At 41.5% G+C, this 18,424-nt stretch overlaps 1 protein-coding gene across 2 annotated transcripts in view; it reads right to left on the bottom strand.

The window, feature by feature from the left end:
- The window catches only part of eny2 (ENY2 transcription and export complex 2 subunit), a 75,307-nt gene extending 58,386 nt beyond the window's left edge, over nt 1–16,921 (bottom strand). The window contains exons 1-5 of one of the 2 annotated variants that reach the window (XM_079561143.1): nt 16,793–16,921; nt 16,550–16,627; nt 15,695–15,765; nt 15,374–15,448; nt 15,184–15,290 (exon numbers count right to left, since the gene is read on the bottom strand). In XM_079561143.1, coding sequence (XP_079417269.1) covers nt 15,217–15,290; nt 15,374–15,448; nt 15,695–15,765; nt 16,550–16,617 — 288 coding nt within the window. In that variant the 5' untranslated portion in view covers nt 16,618–16,627; nt 16,793–16,921 and the 3' untranslated portion in view covers nt 15,184–15,216. Of the gene's footprint in view, nt 1–14,897; nt 15,291–15,373; nt 15,449–15,694; nt 15,766–16,549; nt 16,628–16,792 lie in introns of those variants that run through there. The other variant, XM_079561142.1, reaches the window with a different exon arrangement.
- Between the last annotated feature and the right edge of the window lie 1,503 nt (nt 16,922–18,424).

The raw sequence follows: 18,424 nt of genomic DNA, 5'->3' as shown, positions 1-18,424 counted from the left end.
TGTTGCACAGTACAGTAAGGGAAAAGTACACAATCTGCGTTGATTATGGACAACTGGCAGCTCTGAGTGCAGCTGCACCTGAAGAGGTGACTAGGACTGGACACAGGCTGCATGTGGGTATTATTAAAATATCCACATGCACAAATCTGAGTGGGCTTGTGGAAAGGAAATGAATTTACTGTAACTACCTTTACATGAATTAGAAATGACATTTGTGGTAAGCAGATACAGCACTCTGTATATTTGGTTTGTTACTCTTGTCAAACAGCCTATTGCCTATAGATTACTTCTCTTTCAATAAATAACACTTAACCCCCCCTTTGTACATATTCCTCAGAAAATGTATAAGGTCTCCCTCAGAGTATTCTGAGAGGGAGGGGGGCAGCTAAGAAAGTGAAAAAGCTTTCAAAAGCATTTCTCTTGGCCCACTCGCCCCTGAACAAAGCGTGCTGTCAACTGGTCAAGGTTTCACTTCCTAATTACCTTCTCCTGGGGCACAATGGCCAGGCCATTGCCTAACCAGGGTACTCCAGACCCCAGCATTCTTTCCCAGACAGTGGCCCCTCCACCGCAAACCCAAGGAAGAGCCCGGCGCATGGACAAATATGGTGGATAAGACCCCAAAATGCCATTGGGGAAAGCAGCTTTTATGCACGTTCAAGCTTTAGTTCTCAATGTAACTGCTGATTTCCTGATTGTTTTTCTTTCTGACAAAATGCCACTTTGTAAGATAAATGTTAAAGCTGACCCAAATATGATTCTTTTATAATTTGACAAATCGGATTTGCATTAGATCACATTCTTGGTGCTTTTTTCAAGCTCTTTTCCACGTTAAGCTCATTCCTTGATTTGTGCACAACAAGACTTTTTAAGGCTGTCTTACCCTGGGCTAGAGGTTGTCAAAAGTTCATAGCTCATTCAGCACTACTTTCTCTATTTGACACTGCTGGAACTGTTTCAAGCAAATGGGCCAAATCAAATGCACTGGGCGAATGAAAGCGGAGAGACAGAATAGTGGTGACTGGTTCCTTATTGGGCTGAGTGCTGAGTGATTCTCTGTGACGCTCTTCTGCCACCCAGGTCACTCACAAGAACACCCAGACGGGAATTCCACCGCAGCTTATCTCACCGGCCCATCGAACGCCATCACCACAGAGGGGAGGGGCCACAGGATGGGGGCAGGGTCAAAAGGGCACGATGGGGTCTCTCCTGCTGCCGGGATTAAGAGGAAAGCTGTTGTTGCTCTAAGCAGTCCACTCGTGTTGACCAACAATTGCTCTGGGAGATAACTGTCAGAAGGAAGTTCGCAACAAGTGGCTAAAGATATACAGGATTATGGAGACCAGCTTTCCTAGAACTCCTCTGGGCAAGGCGTTTGAGGGAGAGGGTGTGTGAGAGTGAACTAATGCTTCATTAGGTCTTTACAACTATAAGCCAATGTTTTTCCAGTTGACGAGCCACTTGCGCCAACATCCACTAAGCCTTTAAAACTTCAGAAGCAAAAAAATATACACAAGCATTAAACTTTTCCGTTCCTAATAAGATCTTAAAATGATTTGACTTCAAAGTGGGATAATACACCAAATGTTTCCATATTTCTCAGCACAACATTGAGTGTCCATTTGGTCACAATCAGGCCTGTCGAAGCCACCATGGTCGAATGGGAGTAAAATGTTGCGCAATTGTCATCATAGGATAGATGAAACGCAAAATAATATGAAGTTTGAAGAGGTCACAGAAAGGTACTGTGGCGTTCAGCCCACATAAAGGACCCAAATCCACTGGCCAAGAGCAAGTTTACTTACTTTAATGGTCTCGTAGTTATGTAAGGTTGTAAATTATTGGATATTGTGAACTTCGTGGAAACTTGCTGCTTGGTCGTTTCAAAGGTAAAAAGTAAAAGAGGTCATTTGGATTTCAGCCGGTGCTGGAGTTGAGTAATATGACCAAGTGCCATTTTTGGACACATAGAACGTAGCTTATTTTTCGACTGCTGTTCATTAAATTAAAATAACGAATATTAGGGCATAAAAGTTGTAATTTATGCTTCGTCTGTCAGTTTAAGCCAATTAATAAGGACCATAACAAGACCAATATTGAAAAAGGAAGTTGGTGTAAGTGTTGACAGGATGGTTAGGAGCGCGGAGGCCAAAAACAGCGGAGCAGCAACCAACTTGGCAGGGCAGTCTCCTTTTGATCAAAACCATCCCATTAAAGCTGTAAAAGCTGTACTTCTGGTTGGTTGGGGTATTTCATATCAACTTAATCTCAGTCTTTGCTTTTTTCACGCTTTTACTAGTTTAATTTCCTTCAAAGCTGGCCATTGAGACAGCAGCCAAGACAGAAACATGTTATTCATTCATGTTTTTGTTTTTTTTCCTGCTTCATAATTTCTCTCCTTAAAGATTGCAATGTTTTGCTCTGAATTATATTGCAATCTAGTGATAGCCATGCTATATAACTTGGTTGGTCCAGTGTCCCGGCCGCACAAGTCGTTGGATATCTTGGAGTGGGATGGTGGTCCAATTTTTCTGGAGATTTTTGAACATTTGTGGGCCTCAGTGGTGCACTGGCGGGTCTCCTGATGGCTGTAATTTACAAACATTTTACGTGGAAAAAAAATACAATTATGAGTTTCACAGTGTGCAATGGAAAATGTTTAAAACAGCTGTTTTATTGTTATGCTTCTCAGCAGAACTAATGTCAGACCATGTTGTATAGATTGACACATGAACAACTGCGAGATCGTGCGAGCACACAGATTACCAGTAGAATACGATCAGCTTTGCAATGTCACACAATTTTTTTTTTTTAATGAATGACGAAGGAGGCACATTTCTATCCTGACCATGAAAGTAGCTCAGTGGTTCTCAAACTGGTGGTACGTCTGCCAATGGTGGTGCTTGGGCCTCATCAGGTGGTGCATTTAACTTACGTGTTTTGTTTTGGTAGTTTACACCCAATTTATACTGTTTTAAACTTGTTTTAGACTGGGTTGAGTCACGTTTAAACGAGGGTATCAGGCCTGGATTAAATATTATTACACATTTAATCTCAGTTATACAATTTCAATCATTGGATTATTTTTTTTTTCTTTTTCTTTTTGTTACAAACATCACTTCTCAACATTAAGCCTAATTGTCCCTTGAAGAAGCTAAATGAGTTTTCCCAAGTATTTTAGGCCTAGTGCTATTATGTGCCACTTCTCGGATCACCCTAATGGCCACATTCTGCTTGCATCTGAATAGTGCCGTTTATATTAGGAGCCTGCTCAAACATTACTGCCATTTAAGCACTTTGAAATACTTCACGGGCCTCCTATGCAGTCTGTGCTATAGGGCAGAAAGTGCAGTAATGCTAATGTATGTGCGTGTGGAGTTTTAAGTGGCGGTACAAGAGTCATCGGAAAACCTGCATTAAAGAATGGAAAGTATGTGGCCATCTCTGCAGGTCTCTTGCTTTCACCTGTGCCCATTTAATCTGATGTCAGGGCAGGTTGTGCAAAACTAACACTGACCCCTACAGGTGGGGGAAAGTATTATAATCTACCTAAATTGGGGAAATTGCTGATCTTGTATCCGCCTGATCTTGGAAGCTGTCAGCAGGGTATAGGGCCTGGTTTGTACCTGGATGGGAGACCGCCATGGAATACCAGAGAGCCGGCATGAGTGAGCAGTGGTGGTCGGATGGTCCGTTGTTCAATCATGCTTCTGTCAGTCTGCCCCAGGGGCAACTGTGGCTACATATGTAATATGGAATAAATGAAAATCCCCTTCCCTTGTGTGAAGTGCTTCTGTGTCTTGCTACACAAACTCCCTCCCCCACTCTACTGCCAGACTACTAAAAATATATACAAATGAAAAGAAACAACAACACATAACCCCATAACTAATTAGCTTTAAGATGAATAAATTAACACATAATTAGACCTACATGTATAATGATGTATTTTGAGCTGCAGTGTTTGAAAGGATCATTGTTTTTTCCAGTTTTTAGGTGACAAAGTGCTCCATTAATTCCTTTGAGCAGTATATATCATTCAGAACTGACTTTCCATCACTCGTGCATGCCGTTGACCACCAGTACATGAAGATATCACAAGCAAGCATGTTTTAGCAACCCAAAAATCAGAGAAGCTGCAAATGCAATTCACTGTTGTATATAAAATGGCCTTTTCTTTTTCTTTAGTTCTGACAAATGCCGACGGGCTATAATTTGTAAACGAACCGTTTGAAGGAAATGAGATTGTGGTTAAAAAAAAAAAAAAAAAGAATTCTTCTAAGCGTGAAATACATGCTCCTGGCCTGTTCTGGTCACATTTTTAGATTGTTAAACTGACATTATGGAAAGCAGCAGCAGCAGCAGCAGCAGCAGAGGCCAGACTTCGAACCGCACGCTGAGACAGAAGTGAAGACTGTGCAGCGGAACAACACGTGCAGGGCATAAAAAAGCCCATCAGAGTCAATCAGGCGTCAGGCGCTAGTCAGAGAGGAGAAGTGAGGAAACCTTACCCCAGCCCCGGCCCTCCTCAGTGGGCCTGCCATTTGCTGCACAAGGGGAAATCCACTGAATGTCACATACATCTTGATTTTATGAATGCTTTGATAGCTCCCCTAAAGGCGCTCCCATGACCAGGTGGAGGATATTTATACAAGCACTGTCAGAGAAGCAGAAAACCCAAGACAAGGGTATTTGCTGATCCCGTTTATACAGAACAAATCTTGCGGTTTCTCTAATTGCAACTGGAAATAATTATTAACTGTGGATTTTGGAAGCAGGACATTTGAATGTACTCTGTCTCATAGGTGTAAATGGAAGAGTGCTATGACTGACTGACGCTCAACAGTCAGTTCTTTCAGGATTTCTCGGCACATTTCTCATTAATGTGCATGTCCGTTTGAAAACTATACTTGTTCCATGAATGTTAACGTTTCCTACATGCCACCTCAGGGTTTGGGCATTATCCTTTGTCTTGAAAGATGTTAGACGCAAGAAATAGCCTATGACTTCATTAATTTTACACAATTAATTATATTTAGGGCAGAGCAATGTATCGTTAAAGCACAATCACAGGTAATTCTATGGGAGATATTGTTTTGAAATGGTTTGTTTATTGTTGCTGTAACATCATTGGTGCGATTATCAATGATACAAATATGAATTTTTCCTCATCGCGTATTCCTGGTTTGGTCGTATTATAATTGTCAGTTACAGCCAGAATACAGTGTGATGTTAACACCTTCCTTTAAAATATTTTCACTACTATACATGTTGAATACGTTCCACATTCCTCTGGACTTGAAATGCAACTATAGGTGATTGTTTTCAAGCTGTACAAATTATTTACCTTTGCTTTACATGATACAACCTCTAAAAAATCATATCAATCCAGTTTATTGAAGTATTTACGCTGTGTAAGACTAATTAACTTCCGTGTTTATATCTTACACATGTTAAACACCTGGATCAGCCTGTGCGGTGACAGAAAACAGCGGTAATTCTCCCAGTTTACACGAGAAATGTTCAAACCTGCCTCGGATCAAATCAAAAGTGCAACAGGCCAACGCAAGCCAGCTCCCATCAGTGCAGATGGGACCCTGGGCCTTATTGCTTCCAACACTGCAAACGAATTCCTCACATTGTAGTCGTCAGTGGTCATTAGGATCTCTTCCCGTTACACCTTTAGTCTGCACTCGGCTCTTCCATATTCAGTATCTGCGCAGTTCTTTAATGGCCTCTCATGGCAGCGCGGAGGGGACGCAGGAGGAAGTTATAAAGTTTAAGAATGCTCTCTGATGTGACCGCAGCACCGCAAACTCCGACAACACAGTGCATGTATTATTCAGTGAAATTAACACCAGAGTTTACATGACAAGGCCGCGCTAAAAAAGACACACATCTCTTACACAATGCACGGTTTGGGAGAGTTTGTTTAAGCCTGGTTTTAATAGAAAACGTGTCAATTTGGCTGCGCAAAGTTTTATCTGCAAGGTGAGCGAAGTGAAGCCTGGATACCAATAAAAAGATCTTGTGAAATTTGAACTTTAACTTTCTTCATCCTGTGTGAAACCGCGCACACACATAGCAGCACTGCTAATTTATTTACTTTTAAACGGGCCCCGGGGGAGCCTTGAAATCTGCACTCAGTATATTTCAGCTGTGCACGCACATTTGCTGATGTAAAGTTTCACCTTTTGATTTTTTTTTTTTTCCCTGCCCAAAGTAAATTGTCATTGACAGAATGTGATGCTAGCATTAGCCTGAGTCTCACTGTTGCAACATGTTAATTGTGCAGAGCGAATACCAATGTGCCAGGTCGCTCTGTAATGAATCCCACCTGTGGCACATTTGCACATTCATTCCTCTCCGAGAAGAAACGCGGTTGCCAAAGCAAAGCTGAGTGGGGGCCAGTTGCTAATCTAAATTGCCTATCCAAGATGGACGCTAATTTTATCAACCCAATTAGGTCCTCTTCAGTTGTGTGGGCAAATGTATAAAATCTCTGTTTATGTTCTTTTTCACTTTGCATTTGGCACATAAAAAATGTGCATCAGGGAAAGAGCGGAGGAATGTTTAAGTCATATGGTCCTAAAACTTGTACATGTGAACGGCGGTTTAACTTTTCAAGAAGAGGTGCAGAACCAATGCCGTCAAATTAGAATTAGCTCACACAATACAGTGATTCATTCAATGTTAGTGTCAAGTATGGTCTTAACAAAACATTGTAATTGGTCTTTAATTGGCACATGACAACAAACTGGATACTGAAGCCACAAACATACACAATGAGAGATTAGCTGTAAAAGCAAACTTAGTATATTTACCGCAAACAAAACCTGTTAAATATTTACTGTAGCAGACTGTGCTAATGTCACCTTATTTAGCAGAGGAGATGCAGCCCTTTTGAGGCTTTGTCTCGGCCTTAGTTGATCCCTCATCGCTCATGTTAATGAAGTGGTTTCCAGTTGGTCGTCCTGTGGGTAGCCGTGGGGGGTGGGCGGGTGACAGCAGCAGGACCTACAGATCTTTAGCCACACTCCTCCAGGCCCTTCTGCATTTATTCAGCCTGGCCGCTTAACGCTGTGACTGAACACATTGTTCTCTTAATTGAGACTCATTCAGGTGGCTCAGCAGGCTTTCACCGCTCCCTCAGGTAAAACACAGGTGATTACACATCGTTCCTGACAATGATCAGTCGGAAAACGTTCGAAAAACACTGTACAACTTGCAGAACTCTTAGTCTTAGGTTGACCATGTTCTACCTCTGCAGTTCTGCCAAAGAAGACGGAAGTTTTGATCTGTGCCAGGTCCATCTGACTGAAAGACTCTCCCTTTCCCTCCCTCTGCTGACCCCTACTCTACACATGGATTCTGATATAGATTTGTATATAAAGTTGATTTTTGTTTTTTCCATCAAGGGTTTGAGAGTAGCAAAACTTAAATTCTGCCTGTGGTAGAACTGGCAGTAGAGCTTTAAGATAGAGTATGCAAATCTCTGCACACAACCAGACCGATCATTTCTGAAACAAAGTAGCAATAATGTTGTGAAGAAGATCATACTTACTGGTGGTATGCTTACTGACTTACTTACTGATTGCTGTCCAATAACTATGGGCCTCATGTGGGGTACTATTATGGCTGGATTTTTCGGACTCTCTGGTTGGCGGTTCAGTCACGTGGAGCACATGTGTAAAAACCACCATCAGTAAATACGCATAAGACTTGAAAATGGAAAACTGGAATGGCGAGTCAGTTTATTTCTACTTGGAGCAGTCATTTGGCCTGGGACTAACACTAAACCACTGTGTATGTTTCTATAGTCTCAGTGGATTTCTACGTGCACCACAGCCACTAACCGTTGCGGAGGGAATGGGCAGATTTCAGTCCTAATCGAAAAATTGAGAAACCACATCATTTGCTTGGCATCTCATTGAGCGTCTGGGGACATGGGAACAGCTTGGGAAAAGGTGTTTTATTGCGCTTGTGCAAGGTGCGCAGGTGCAGCATTGCGGTCGCCCACATCTGCAGACAAGTTGCCCCTGCAGCATTGACGGATGGGTGATATACAGGAGACACATTTATCTGCAGGAATAATAAAATATACTGTGCTCATAGGGTTTTGATAGGACTCTAATAGATATTAATATAAGGTGGTAAAATCCAATACACATAATCATAGTATAAAGTTTTCCAAGTCCGGATTTTTTATATTGAGGACGCTTTGCCATCCCAGACGCTTCTTCATGCCCCATCTGCCCCATCTTTAGCAAAGTTTAGACTATGTCATGCTCATCATGATTTATACGTCTCAAAACAAAAGAGCAACCAGTTCTAAATGGTTAAAGACATTATGATACCCTGCAAAATAGGCAGTCATTAATATGGAAGGTTAAATTTGCTGACATTTCAAAACGTTACGCAATATCAGCAAAACAAAATGCTTCAGAGTAAGATTTACCACCTCCTTCCAGCCAACAGCCCCTATGGGAGTTTCCTGAATAGATCCCAGACTGCTATCTCCCCGACCTGCCACTCCAGCACCTTCTCTGACCCGCAGCGTTCACACTCTCACTGCAGTCACATCCTGGCCGTAAATCTGCGGTACCTCCACTTCCCAGGAATGTCAGCCTCACGATGTGGCCAAGTGATTGTTTAGGGATTTCACATGAGGCTCAAATGTTATCAGTGCTAAACAGTGTCATCTTTGGGCTATCACTGATCAAACAAGTCATACTCGGTGGTCTGCTTTTTGCTGCAAGGTGCACTGCAGTGTGCAAGGTGGGAAAATGTAAAGTCTGCCAAGTCAAATAGATCTTAAAATGATCCAAATCTGGATGCTGCAGAGGGATTGTCATGTTGTGAGGAAATACTAACTAAGACTACTAACTAAAAATAAACAAAGCCAAAGACCAAGAAAACAGCTGATCACAGGGATACTGATTAAAAGGTTCTGTTATCATAATAACTGCCCCCAAATCTACAAAAGAATTTATTTTTTGATATGAATCTAAAAACCCTCTCGATCAGTGAGATTATCTTCAAACCTCCAACCAACACCAATCATTCATCACACACCACTTTGACAGAGGCAAGGTGGGTGGAGTGCCACCAGGATTCGACCGCCAACCTCCCAGTTGTAAGATGACCAGCTCTACCACCTGAGCCACTGTTGCCTTTCGTCGATAATATAATACAAAATGTTGCGATCACAGCCTGCGTTCTTGGTACCGTTTCAAAGCATGGATAAATAGAAAAGCTGAAAGGTAACAATGGGCAAACAGGCAGCCGACGCCAGAGTGACTTTAATGATTATTCTTGCAAAACTAGGTGTTCAATCAGGACACTTTTACCTTGAATGGCCAAAGAAAACCAACTCCTTGTCTGAGGTCTGTGCTCTCCAAATGCACATAGGGAAGCATTTATCAAGAAAGGTGCTAATTTGCGAGTGCAAGATGAAAATTAACATGCATTAATTACATAAATGACTGTGCTGCTGCTTCACTTTTGCATGTGCTACTGGTTTTGCACCTGAGCAAACGCTTAGTAAATGACCCCTATAGTGTTTTGTTTCCTGATTCCACATTTGCTCCCACAATGGGCTAACCCTGCATCACACCATGTGTCCTTACATTACATTTGCCGTCGAGTTTCTTTGTCTTGTGTCTGCCAAAAGGTTCTCTCACCCATGTCCGCTCAGACACCACCTAAACATAAAGCATCTTCTCAACTCTCAACCACTTTCAACTGTTTTCCTTCAACTTGCATGACATCTGAATGTTGGAGTATATTTTGACATGCAAATGAGGCCTGGATTGGCTCTCTCCTGACCCCTCATGCAGACCTGGGTGGGCTCCGTCCTGTAATACCCCTATTAATTTGAGACGCCCTGATTTGGAGGATTTGCGTGCTATTGCTCCGCTTGCACTCATATGGGAAGCCATAGTTTTTTTTTTCTGTTTGGAGGGCTGATGGGGACAACAGTCTTGCACATCACCATGACATGAGAGAGGTAGTAGTGCAAAGAGCAGGGAGGAGGAAGGTGACGCTTTGACATATTATAGCGTTCCACCCTGATTGTGTTAACCGCAAATCTATCGTCCAGAGTTGCAGCTCACGACATTGACAACATTTCCTCTCCTTGTCCTCCTGCTCCCTGCCATCTCACTATTGCGGAGTTGGATGAAGCTACGTTTTGACAGCTGTGCTCTGAGTGTAGTTGCTGCGGTCTGGAGGGAAGGGTGTGTGCGTCTGGCTGCGTGGTCTCTGATAGTTAGTAGTGGACTCTTTGGTGTGCTATGTCTTGGTTTGAAAATATCAGAGCATGCATCTCCAGAGGATGGGTCCTAAGGGTGAGCTCAAGTGTCCATGATGATGGTAAAATAATAAATTTGATTTATATAGCACGTTGTGAGCCAGAAGTGTGTTACAGCAGGAGTTTAACTTCTAATGCAAACACGAGTGAATAACCAAGCATTGTTAAGTCATCCGTTACAATAACTGGGTCAGGGCAGGTTTGAGATTACGTATTGTCTTGCACAAATGTCCAACCAGCGATATGTTTTGTGTATTGTTGAAAAAAATAAAAAATACTCTCTGTTGATGTATCATCTGCAAGATCATGGTCTTTCATTAGATTTACTTAACTGATTTCTTTGCAAACCAGCATTCTGTTATTGCTCTTTGTTCTCTTGCATCCATGTTTGTTTATGAAACTCTGCATGCACCTGCATGCAACTATTCATGGACCGTGATTGAGTAAGTTGTTTTGTTGTGTAGAACCTTGCACACTTCACCACACAAGTTATGAGTAACATCTCCGACCTTTAAGCTTTATAATAAAGTGTGCACAGATTCCATTCACTTAATGATGTGGCAGCTGGTATAAATTTGGTCCTGACCGCTGCAGTGGAGAGGCACTGCGAGCATGGGAATAAAGCAGGAATGTGTAGTGGGTGCTAGGCAGCTGGTGGCTGAGCCTGGCTGGGTCATAGAGAGCAAGGGCAGGCCAGCCACATGAGGCTCAGCTGATCTACACACCCAGTGGCACACCATCCGCTCTATATCACAGTGTCTAGGCCAGTTCAAATGTATATGATAATTACACCTGTTAGTTTAATAACATATAATGAGGTAGACACTAATTGGAACAGACATGTTGTTCATCATATTTAAACCTTTAGTCATTTGCTCAGCCACCCAACGCGCCACCCAATCTCCTGCATATTTAGTAAGGCAATAATCATGAGGGTCAGTAGAGTTCCTCTTCTTTGGAAGCAAGTGTTGACCATATGTTAATGGATCCGACTACGGCACCATCAGAGTTATAACAGTGCTGGCCAACACGAGCGAGAAATTATTATTTCTTACTGTAACTGAATCAGCTGAACTTTGTGTTAAAATCACGAGACACATTACAGGAACAAGGAACAAAGGCATCAATACAAATAACTTGGATCTGCTCATTTGGGATTCTTCAGAATGCATGAATTCACCTGCAGCAGTGCTTTTTATGAAAACTGAAAGCTTGCATAATGACCTTAGTCCAGAGGAGAGTGGAACTATTCCTAAATTAAGTGACCACCCATTTCTGCTGTAACGTATAGCCAAAATAAATCTACAACACAGGCTGACCTGCAGTGACCCGCTGAGATGAAAGGGAGGGTGAAGTCTGCTTTTTAGGACCCTACTTTCTCATAGGTCCTGTTTGGGTCTCGCCCTGTTGTTTCTGGGACAAACCGAACATGTGGTGCGCCGCTCTCACGTGCTCGAATCAGGAAACATTTTTCTTCTTTCCCTTCAAGCCTGTCTAAGAAGCTCATAAAAGCTCAGGACTTCCTGCGGTCATTTAACAACATGGTGCACATTGTCATCAACTGGGTTACATAAACACTTCCTGCTATGCCAGCCAAAATTGTGCTCCTCCGATGACCCTGGGAACGGCAATGCTTTATTAAATATGAAGATAATATTCATTTATTAGGACTGATTCATTAGTCTGTGGTTACAATGGCCTTTCTGCTGATGTGCATCTGGGCCTTCTCATCAATTGTTCTTTGACGCCCTCCAGTGGCTGAAATATGCATGTGATATTGGACAAGTCTAAGCATGTACTGTACGGTTCATAATAATGTTGTTTTTTCTTTTGTTTTGTTCTCCGCTTAAAGTCTAACAAATTCTACCTTGGATTTAAGTCGGATGAACTTCCTGATACAAGTGGTTCTCAAACCGTGGTATTTGGGCTCCATCAGGTCATCTGTAAATGTGGGCTTTACTTGTTTTAACTAGAGTTGTTTTCATTTATGCTTTAGTAATGCATTGTTAATTATCTGTTATTCTGGTTTAGGCATGGTTTACTTAAAACGGCATACTTTATGCCTTAGACCCTATTCAGACTTGGATTAGTCCTGATTTGATCTAAGCCTGGTAATACTTGGAAGGTGGAACCACAGTCTGACCGACCTAGTTGGTCTGATAGATTCTGTTCAGTGAGTGACAGCTATGTTTCATTTCAGTGACTTAACACTTTTAGGACTCATACCAGCATATCCCAGATTATTGGTAGTTGCCATGTAACAGACATCCTCTCTCTGTGGAATCATCCTGAGAGCGTGAGCAGTATGGTGACCCTACTGGGTCAGTCTTCTGTCTCGCACTGGAGGTTGTTATTGTTGTAGATCATAGGCCACTGTGGCCGGGCTGCTCCAGTTGAGAGGAGAGCACCTACTGTGCTTTTCCCATGATGAAAACGCCTAAGGTTGGTCTAGTCAGCAGGCAGTGGTGAAGGGCCCCTAGGCGACCTCGGCTTTTGGTCCCCCAATCTTTCCTCTTTAAGTTTGTCGTGATCAGTAAATTAGCAAAGGTAGGAACAAAAATTGGGTTTGTAGATGAAACTGTGTTTGTGTGTGCATCAGCACAGAACTCTGGGGAGACAAGAGAGAAGAAGCAGGCACTAAATCTATTGGAGTCCACTGATAGTGCCTGTTTGCACAGCCACTGCCGCTTCCTTTGATCAAATAGCTGGGGGAGCGGGGGGTCGTGTGGCGCTGCCGAAGGTCAGCTATATATTACACTCCTAAAAGTGATTACTGAAATTCTTAAGTGAAACCATTCTGCTGCCAGGGTGTGCTCTAATCCCCTGCAGCGTTGTCTAAAGCAGGGCTGGGGCCTCTCAGAGGATCTCCCCTCTTCCCCACTTGTGTTTTCTATCACAGGCCTAAAAGAGCCCCTTACTTTGGAAACATGGTCTATCCAGTTGCACTACAGTATTATATACTGCTGCAGCTTGGAGCACCAAGCGTAAGAGAGCAGAAAGAGAAAAGGTAGTGTCAGGCAGCAGACTATGTACACACTTCAAAGACTGGATCAGCTAATGAAGGGTTAAACATTGTAAGTGGCCTTTGCATCAGGAACAAGGTAAACACAATGTACAGATTGTGCACTGACAGGGAAACATAAAGACTCTCCATCTGTGCACTCTGCTGTAGGTAGGGCCACAAAACATTTATTTTACAAATCACCAATTAGTTCTCATCAATGGCACAATGATGCAATGCCATTTTACTGAATGGAAAATCTTACATGTTTTATATAGTACACAGCTGTGTTATTACACACTTTATGATGGTAGTTTATCCTGTCCAAAGTTTGGTGCTCAAACACAATGATTTCAAGCACTTTCTTTCAACATTCACCATGGGACAATGGTACAAATGCTTCATTTAGAGTGAATACAACAACAAAAGCAGCAATCAAAAAGTGGCTTCAAGTATTGTGTGAAGTCATGCTCCATGAAACTTTATACGCATTGCTGATCATTAACCTAAGATTGTGCTGTTAACTTTGGCTGAACAAATTCTGGCTGTCACTCTGAAAAAGAGGATGATGTATTTCCTTATATATATTAATTGTACTGTGCTACTGAGAGCGAAAGTGAAAACCGGTAATGTATAGGAGTATGATGTCAGAAATAACCATGAAATGTGGTCGTCAGCAAAAGTATCAGTCAGTGTGAGCAGACCAGACCAAATAATGTAATTTAAACATTCTCCTGAATATCACTGTCCATTTTTATTTAAGAACATACAAAAGATGGTTCTGAGCACTGTTGCACTTTCTGTAGTCATCAAAACAGTTGCAGGCCTATGTTGCACGTCTCATAAATTCTGTTAGAGGAATTCAAAGAGAAATTTATCGAGCATGGCATCCACACATGTTGACAGTAAAAAGGGCCAACTGCACACCGGGGTTTGGGAATTTGTAGCAGCACACAACCCCATGGGCTCCTTTTTTTTTTGCTTTATAAAAGACTTTTTGACCTCAGAGTCTGCTTATGCAATGCTCCAACCCTTTTCTTTATATCTAAAAAAAAAGAAAGATTGACAAAGATATATGACACACAAAAGCCTAAGCAATGTCTTAATAAATTTGAAACGTCACAACGACTGTTGTAAACGTATCGAGATTTACACCGCGCTGCAACATGTCCAGGTCCTCACCTTCAATAATTCACTTGCCCAACTTTCACCACTTGAAACAGGTGCACACCTATCACCAAAAAAGAATGGAGTATGGCACAGTATTTCAACTGAAGTTTTTATTTTACATGTCATGTCATGTTTCACGCATTTCCATTATAGTGTGCTGATCTGCCACTAACAATAACAACAGACCCCGGATGTTAGCCAATATGGTCACCTTGCTTTGGACCGAAAGGTGACATTTAAGTCCCTTTTGAGACCCAGGTTTAGTCCTGATTTGATCTTGGCCCGGTAGTCCTTGAAAGGTCAAATATTTTTTGAGATTGGTGTAAAAAGTTAGAGAACCATTGAAACGGGTATTAACACAGATAGGAAATAGGCACCATTGGTATAAAGATCAAGATTTATTTTTTATAAAATTTGCACAGCACTTGTGTATTTTTGTAGATTCATTGAAAACAGAAAAGGAAAGTCGTTAGTTGAGGTCCAAACGCTTTTTAACATCCCGATTCTTCATAGGGATGAGTTTATGAAGGCAACTGCAATGCTAACAAATAACCTGATAATTAGATGCATAGTTTTCCCCCTAAAAACATTTTTAGTGTTCTATCGATTTAGTATTTAAAAACTGTTTGACACATGATTTTTTTTTTCCATTCATTCTTTCTTTCTTTTTACAAAATATTATGGTGCAATAAGTAAAAACCAAACAATCACAATCAATAAAAAAACAAGTAGCTCATGAGGCATGCTGAGCCAGGAAGGTTCTTATTCTGTGGAGAAGCTCTTTCTTGACACTGTCAGGCACCGTTGCTGCAAAAGAGGAGATTGCGCAGTAAGCATCCACAGTCTCGATTTCATACAGACAAGTATTGAAAAATAAAATAAAGAAATACCTCTTCCTTTGGGAGTAATCTCTGCCACTAAGTCCTCCACAGTCAAATGCTCTAGACCCTTCTCTTTGATTACATCTGCAAAGTAAAATACAATTAGACATTCATTGCTCCAAAGAATAGAAAACAAAAAAAACGTTGGGTAATTATATGATAAAGCCTATCATACGGGGACTTTAGCTGCTGCCTGTTAACAGCTTACCGAGTAGTATTACTTCAATTAGGCTACCATTTTCAGTGCTTTTACAAAGTAAGTTTTTCGTTTTTCATTCATTCATTAAATATATCAAACACAATCTAGTCCAGAGCAAAACAGCTTCTTACCTTTGCAGTGGGCCTTCATCTGGTCTTTCCATCCACACTCTGTGAGTTTGGCCCTCAACAGCTCCTTCAGTCTTTCAACAAGAATATAATTATTTCATTTGTCTTCATCAAAGAATTTGATTTTAGGGCTATGGACTATTTTTACTTTTAACTATTACTTTATCTTAGTTTTGTAGCTGTGATCACGCCCAATTTAATATACTAATTTCTAAAGGAGGTCAAATATACTTATTTAGGGATAAGGAGGTTAAAACAACGTTTAAACTCAATGCTGGGGTACCTGACTTTTAGTTACTGTAAAGTAAATTTGCTTTTTGTTTTATCACCACAGTGTATGTTGTAAACACAGCAAAAAACAGACCTTGTTGCACGGTCTTCATCTATTTTTTTACTGGAGGGTTCGCTGTGTTGTCACGTCCGAGGCAACGCAAATGTATTAAATAGAAAATAATAGTTCTATGGTGGGTCAAAACATCGTTCACAAACAGAGCATTGCTTCTGTGAAAAGATCCTCGCTATTCTGTGATTTTATTTGTTTGCCAACCAGTCACCAAAACACCCGGTGAAATTAACAATTACAGTTATCCTCCCTATTGAGCGATAGAAGTAAAATCTGAAAAGAGTTTAACTTACTTCTTCACTTTGCAACTGGTCAAAGCTGTACACAGGCTTGAAACGTGCATGCAAACCGTTTGCTTGAACAATTCCCATGAGGGAATGTGAGAGCTAGAAACGAGTTTAGGCCAAATAAAAAACTGTCACAGTTTGTGCCGGAAAAATCAGGTACCCAAGCTTTAAGGAGACAACAAAACTGAAATAATGATGTAAATGACAGCAGTCTTTGACCAGACTCACCTCTCTCGCTCACCCATTTCTGTCAGTCTCTGGTTCACTGACGCCTTCAATCTAGTGTCTTTGTTCATGATGATTCACCTGAAACAGATACACACACATACATGTTTACAGGGCAACATTGTAAAGACAAACCTAATCTGTTCTTCATGTTTTGCTTGACGAACATAAACAAAACACACATCACATTTCATTAACTGTTACCATCGAGGGGACTGTGTTTACTGGGGAAAGGCTCAGACTCACTTCGTTGTTGCTAACGTGATCAGTCCGTCTGCTCGTTAATAAACGTGTAGTAAAGACACTCGCAGTAAACTTAACTTTTGCTCGTCTAGCTTTGTTACAACTTTTGTGGCTTTAGAACAAACATTCTCCTTCCCTTTATAACCCCTCCACAAGTTTAGATGGTGCTGTCGTAGACAGATTCCGACAACAAACAAGAGCGAGTGCAACGGTTCCGAGTCTTGTAATTGTTTTAAAAGCCACAAGATGGCGCCATTTGCCTAATCGCTTCAACGCCCTTGGCCTGAGCTTTAGTAGGCTATTCATATATCTACACCCTCAACCTCTTGTAGTCTAAAATAATATTTTATATTTATGAGCCAATTTACCAATTAGGTTAAGTGCTCCTTCACAAGCCAATGATGCAACATTGTGTAGGCAACGTTTCTAAAATAGTGGCAATTTTTGCATTGTCTTTCATCACTTAGCTATAGGTAGCTTCTTTCAACTGCAATCTTCTTTTGCAGATTGTGAGTATGTTCAGGACAAAAATAAAGCAAATCTGTTGAAAGCCTTGGAAAGGGAAGGAGAGCTACTAACTCCTGAGCAACTGGTCGGTGGTCCCTGCTCCATCATGTTCAAGTGGGAATCATCGTCTGCCTCACTCTCTGACAGTCAGATAGATGTGCTGCCATGTGCCTGGACTAATGGTATTCAGAGTGGGTAAGAAATTCTGTCTTTCTCCCTGGTGTTGAAAAAATCTGCCAGTAGGCCTAGTCAATTGAGTACCTTAACAAAAATGACAGGTTGTGTGTATATCTCAAAGTGGATGTAATGAAAGGGGGGTCACCCGGTGCAATATAACATTTACTCTGCTCTGGCTTATGTTTCTCATCTTCCCAACCCCCTCCACAATTGACACAAGTTGGGCCATTCATCATAGCTTTGGTAAGGGACAGCAGAGGGACATAGGGACTATGAAAGTAACATTCAACCTGCAGTAGCCCTGAGTACAATGCGTTTATAGCATTGAACTGACATGCATTTTGAAGACGTTCTCACCCAGTGATTTTAACACCACAGTGGAAACCTTGTTAAAGCCCTTCATATTCACTTTACTCACAGGGACGAGTCCAGATATTTTTCACTGCGGTGTCTTGGAGGTTGAACAGCTTCAGAATGCTGACCTGCCCTGCCCTGCTCGTGATCCCCTGTTACCTAGTTTGCTTCCTAATGATGTCTATGTCTGCTCACTAACTGCTTCTTCTATGCTACCACTTTCACCTGTGAGTCGCTGGGAAGAAAAATGGATAATGAGATTGTAAAATTATCCATATTTTACATAAGTAACCTCAGAGTTAAAAAATGTATGTGTTTTTGAGCGCTATAGACCACAGACGATTTCAGATTTTGTAAAATTATTTTGAGCCATAGGAAACTGATGCTATAAGACTTACAAATGAATGTTGTTGTTTTTTTAAGCCACTAGATTTTATTGGACAGGACAGCAGCTACAGGGTGAAAGTGGGAGTGATACTCGGTGAACTGTGGTAGCCAGGATATTGGCACACAAACAGGATGACCTGCTTCTCTGTGTAGTCATACGTTTTTGCATCATGCTACAGAAAATATAGGGGTCGAATGCACCTGCATTTA

This window comes from Gobius niger, assembly GCF_951799975.1.
Source record: "Gobius niger genome assembly, chromosome: 8".
NCBI lineage: Eukaryota > Metazoa > Chordata > Actinopteri > Gobiiformes > Gobiidae > Gobius > Gobius niger.
The sequence above is the reverse complement of the archived record's forward strand: the minus strand, read 5'-3'. Positions and strand labels throughout refer to the sequence as shown.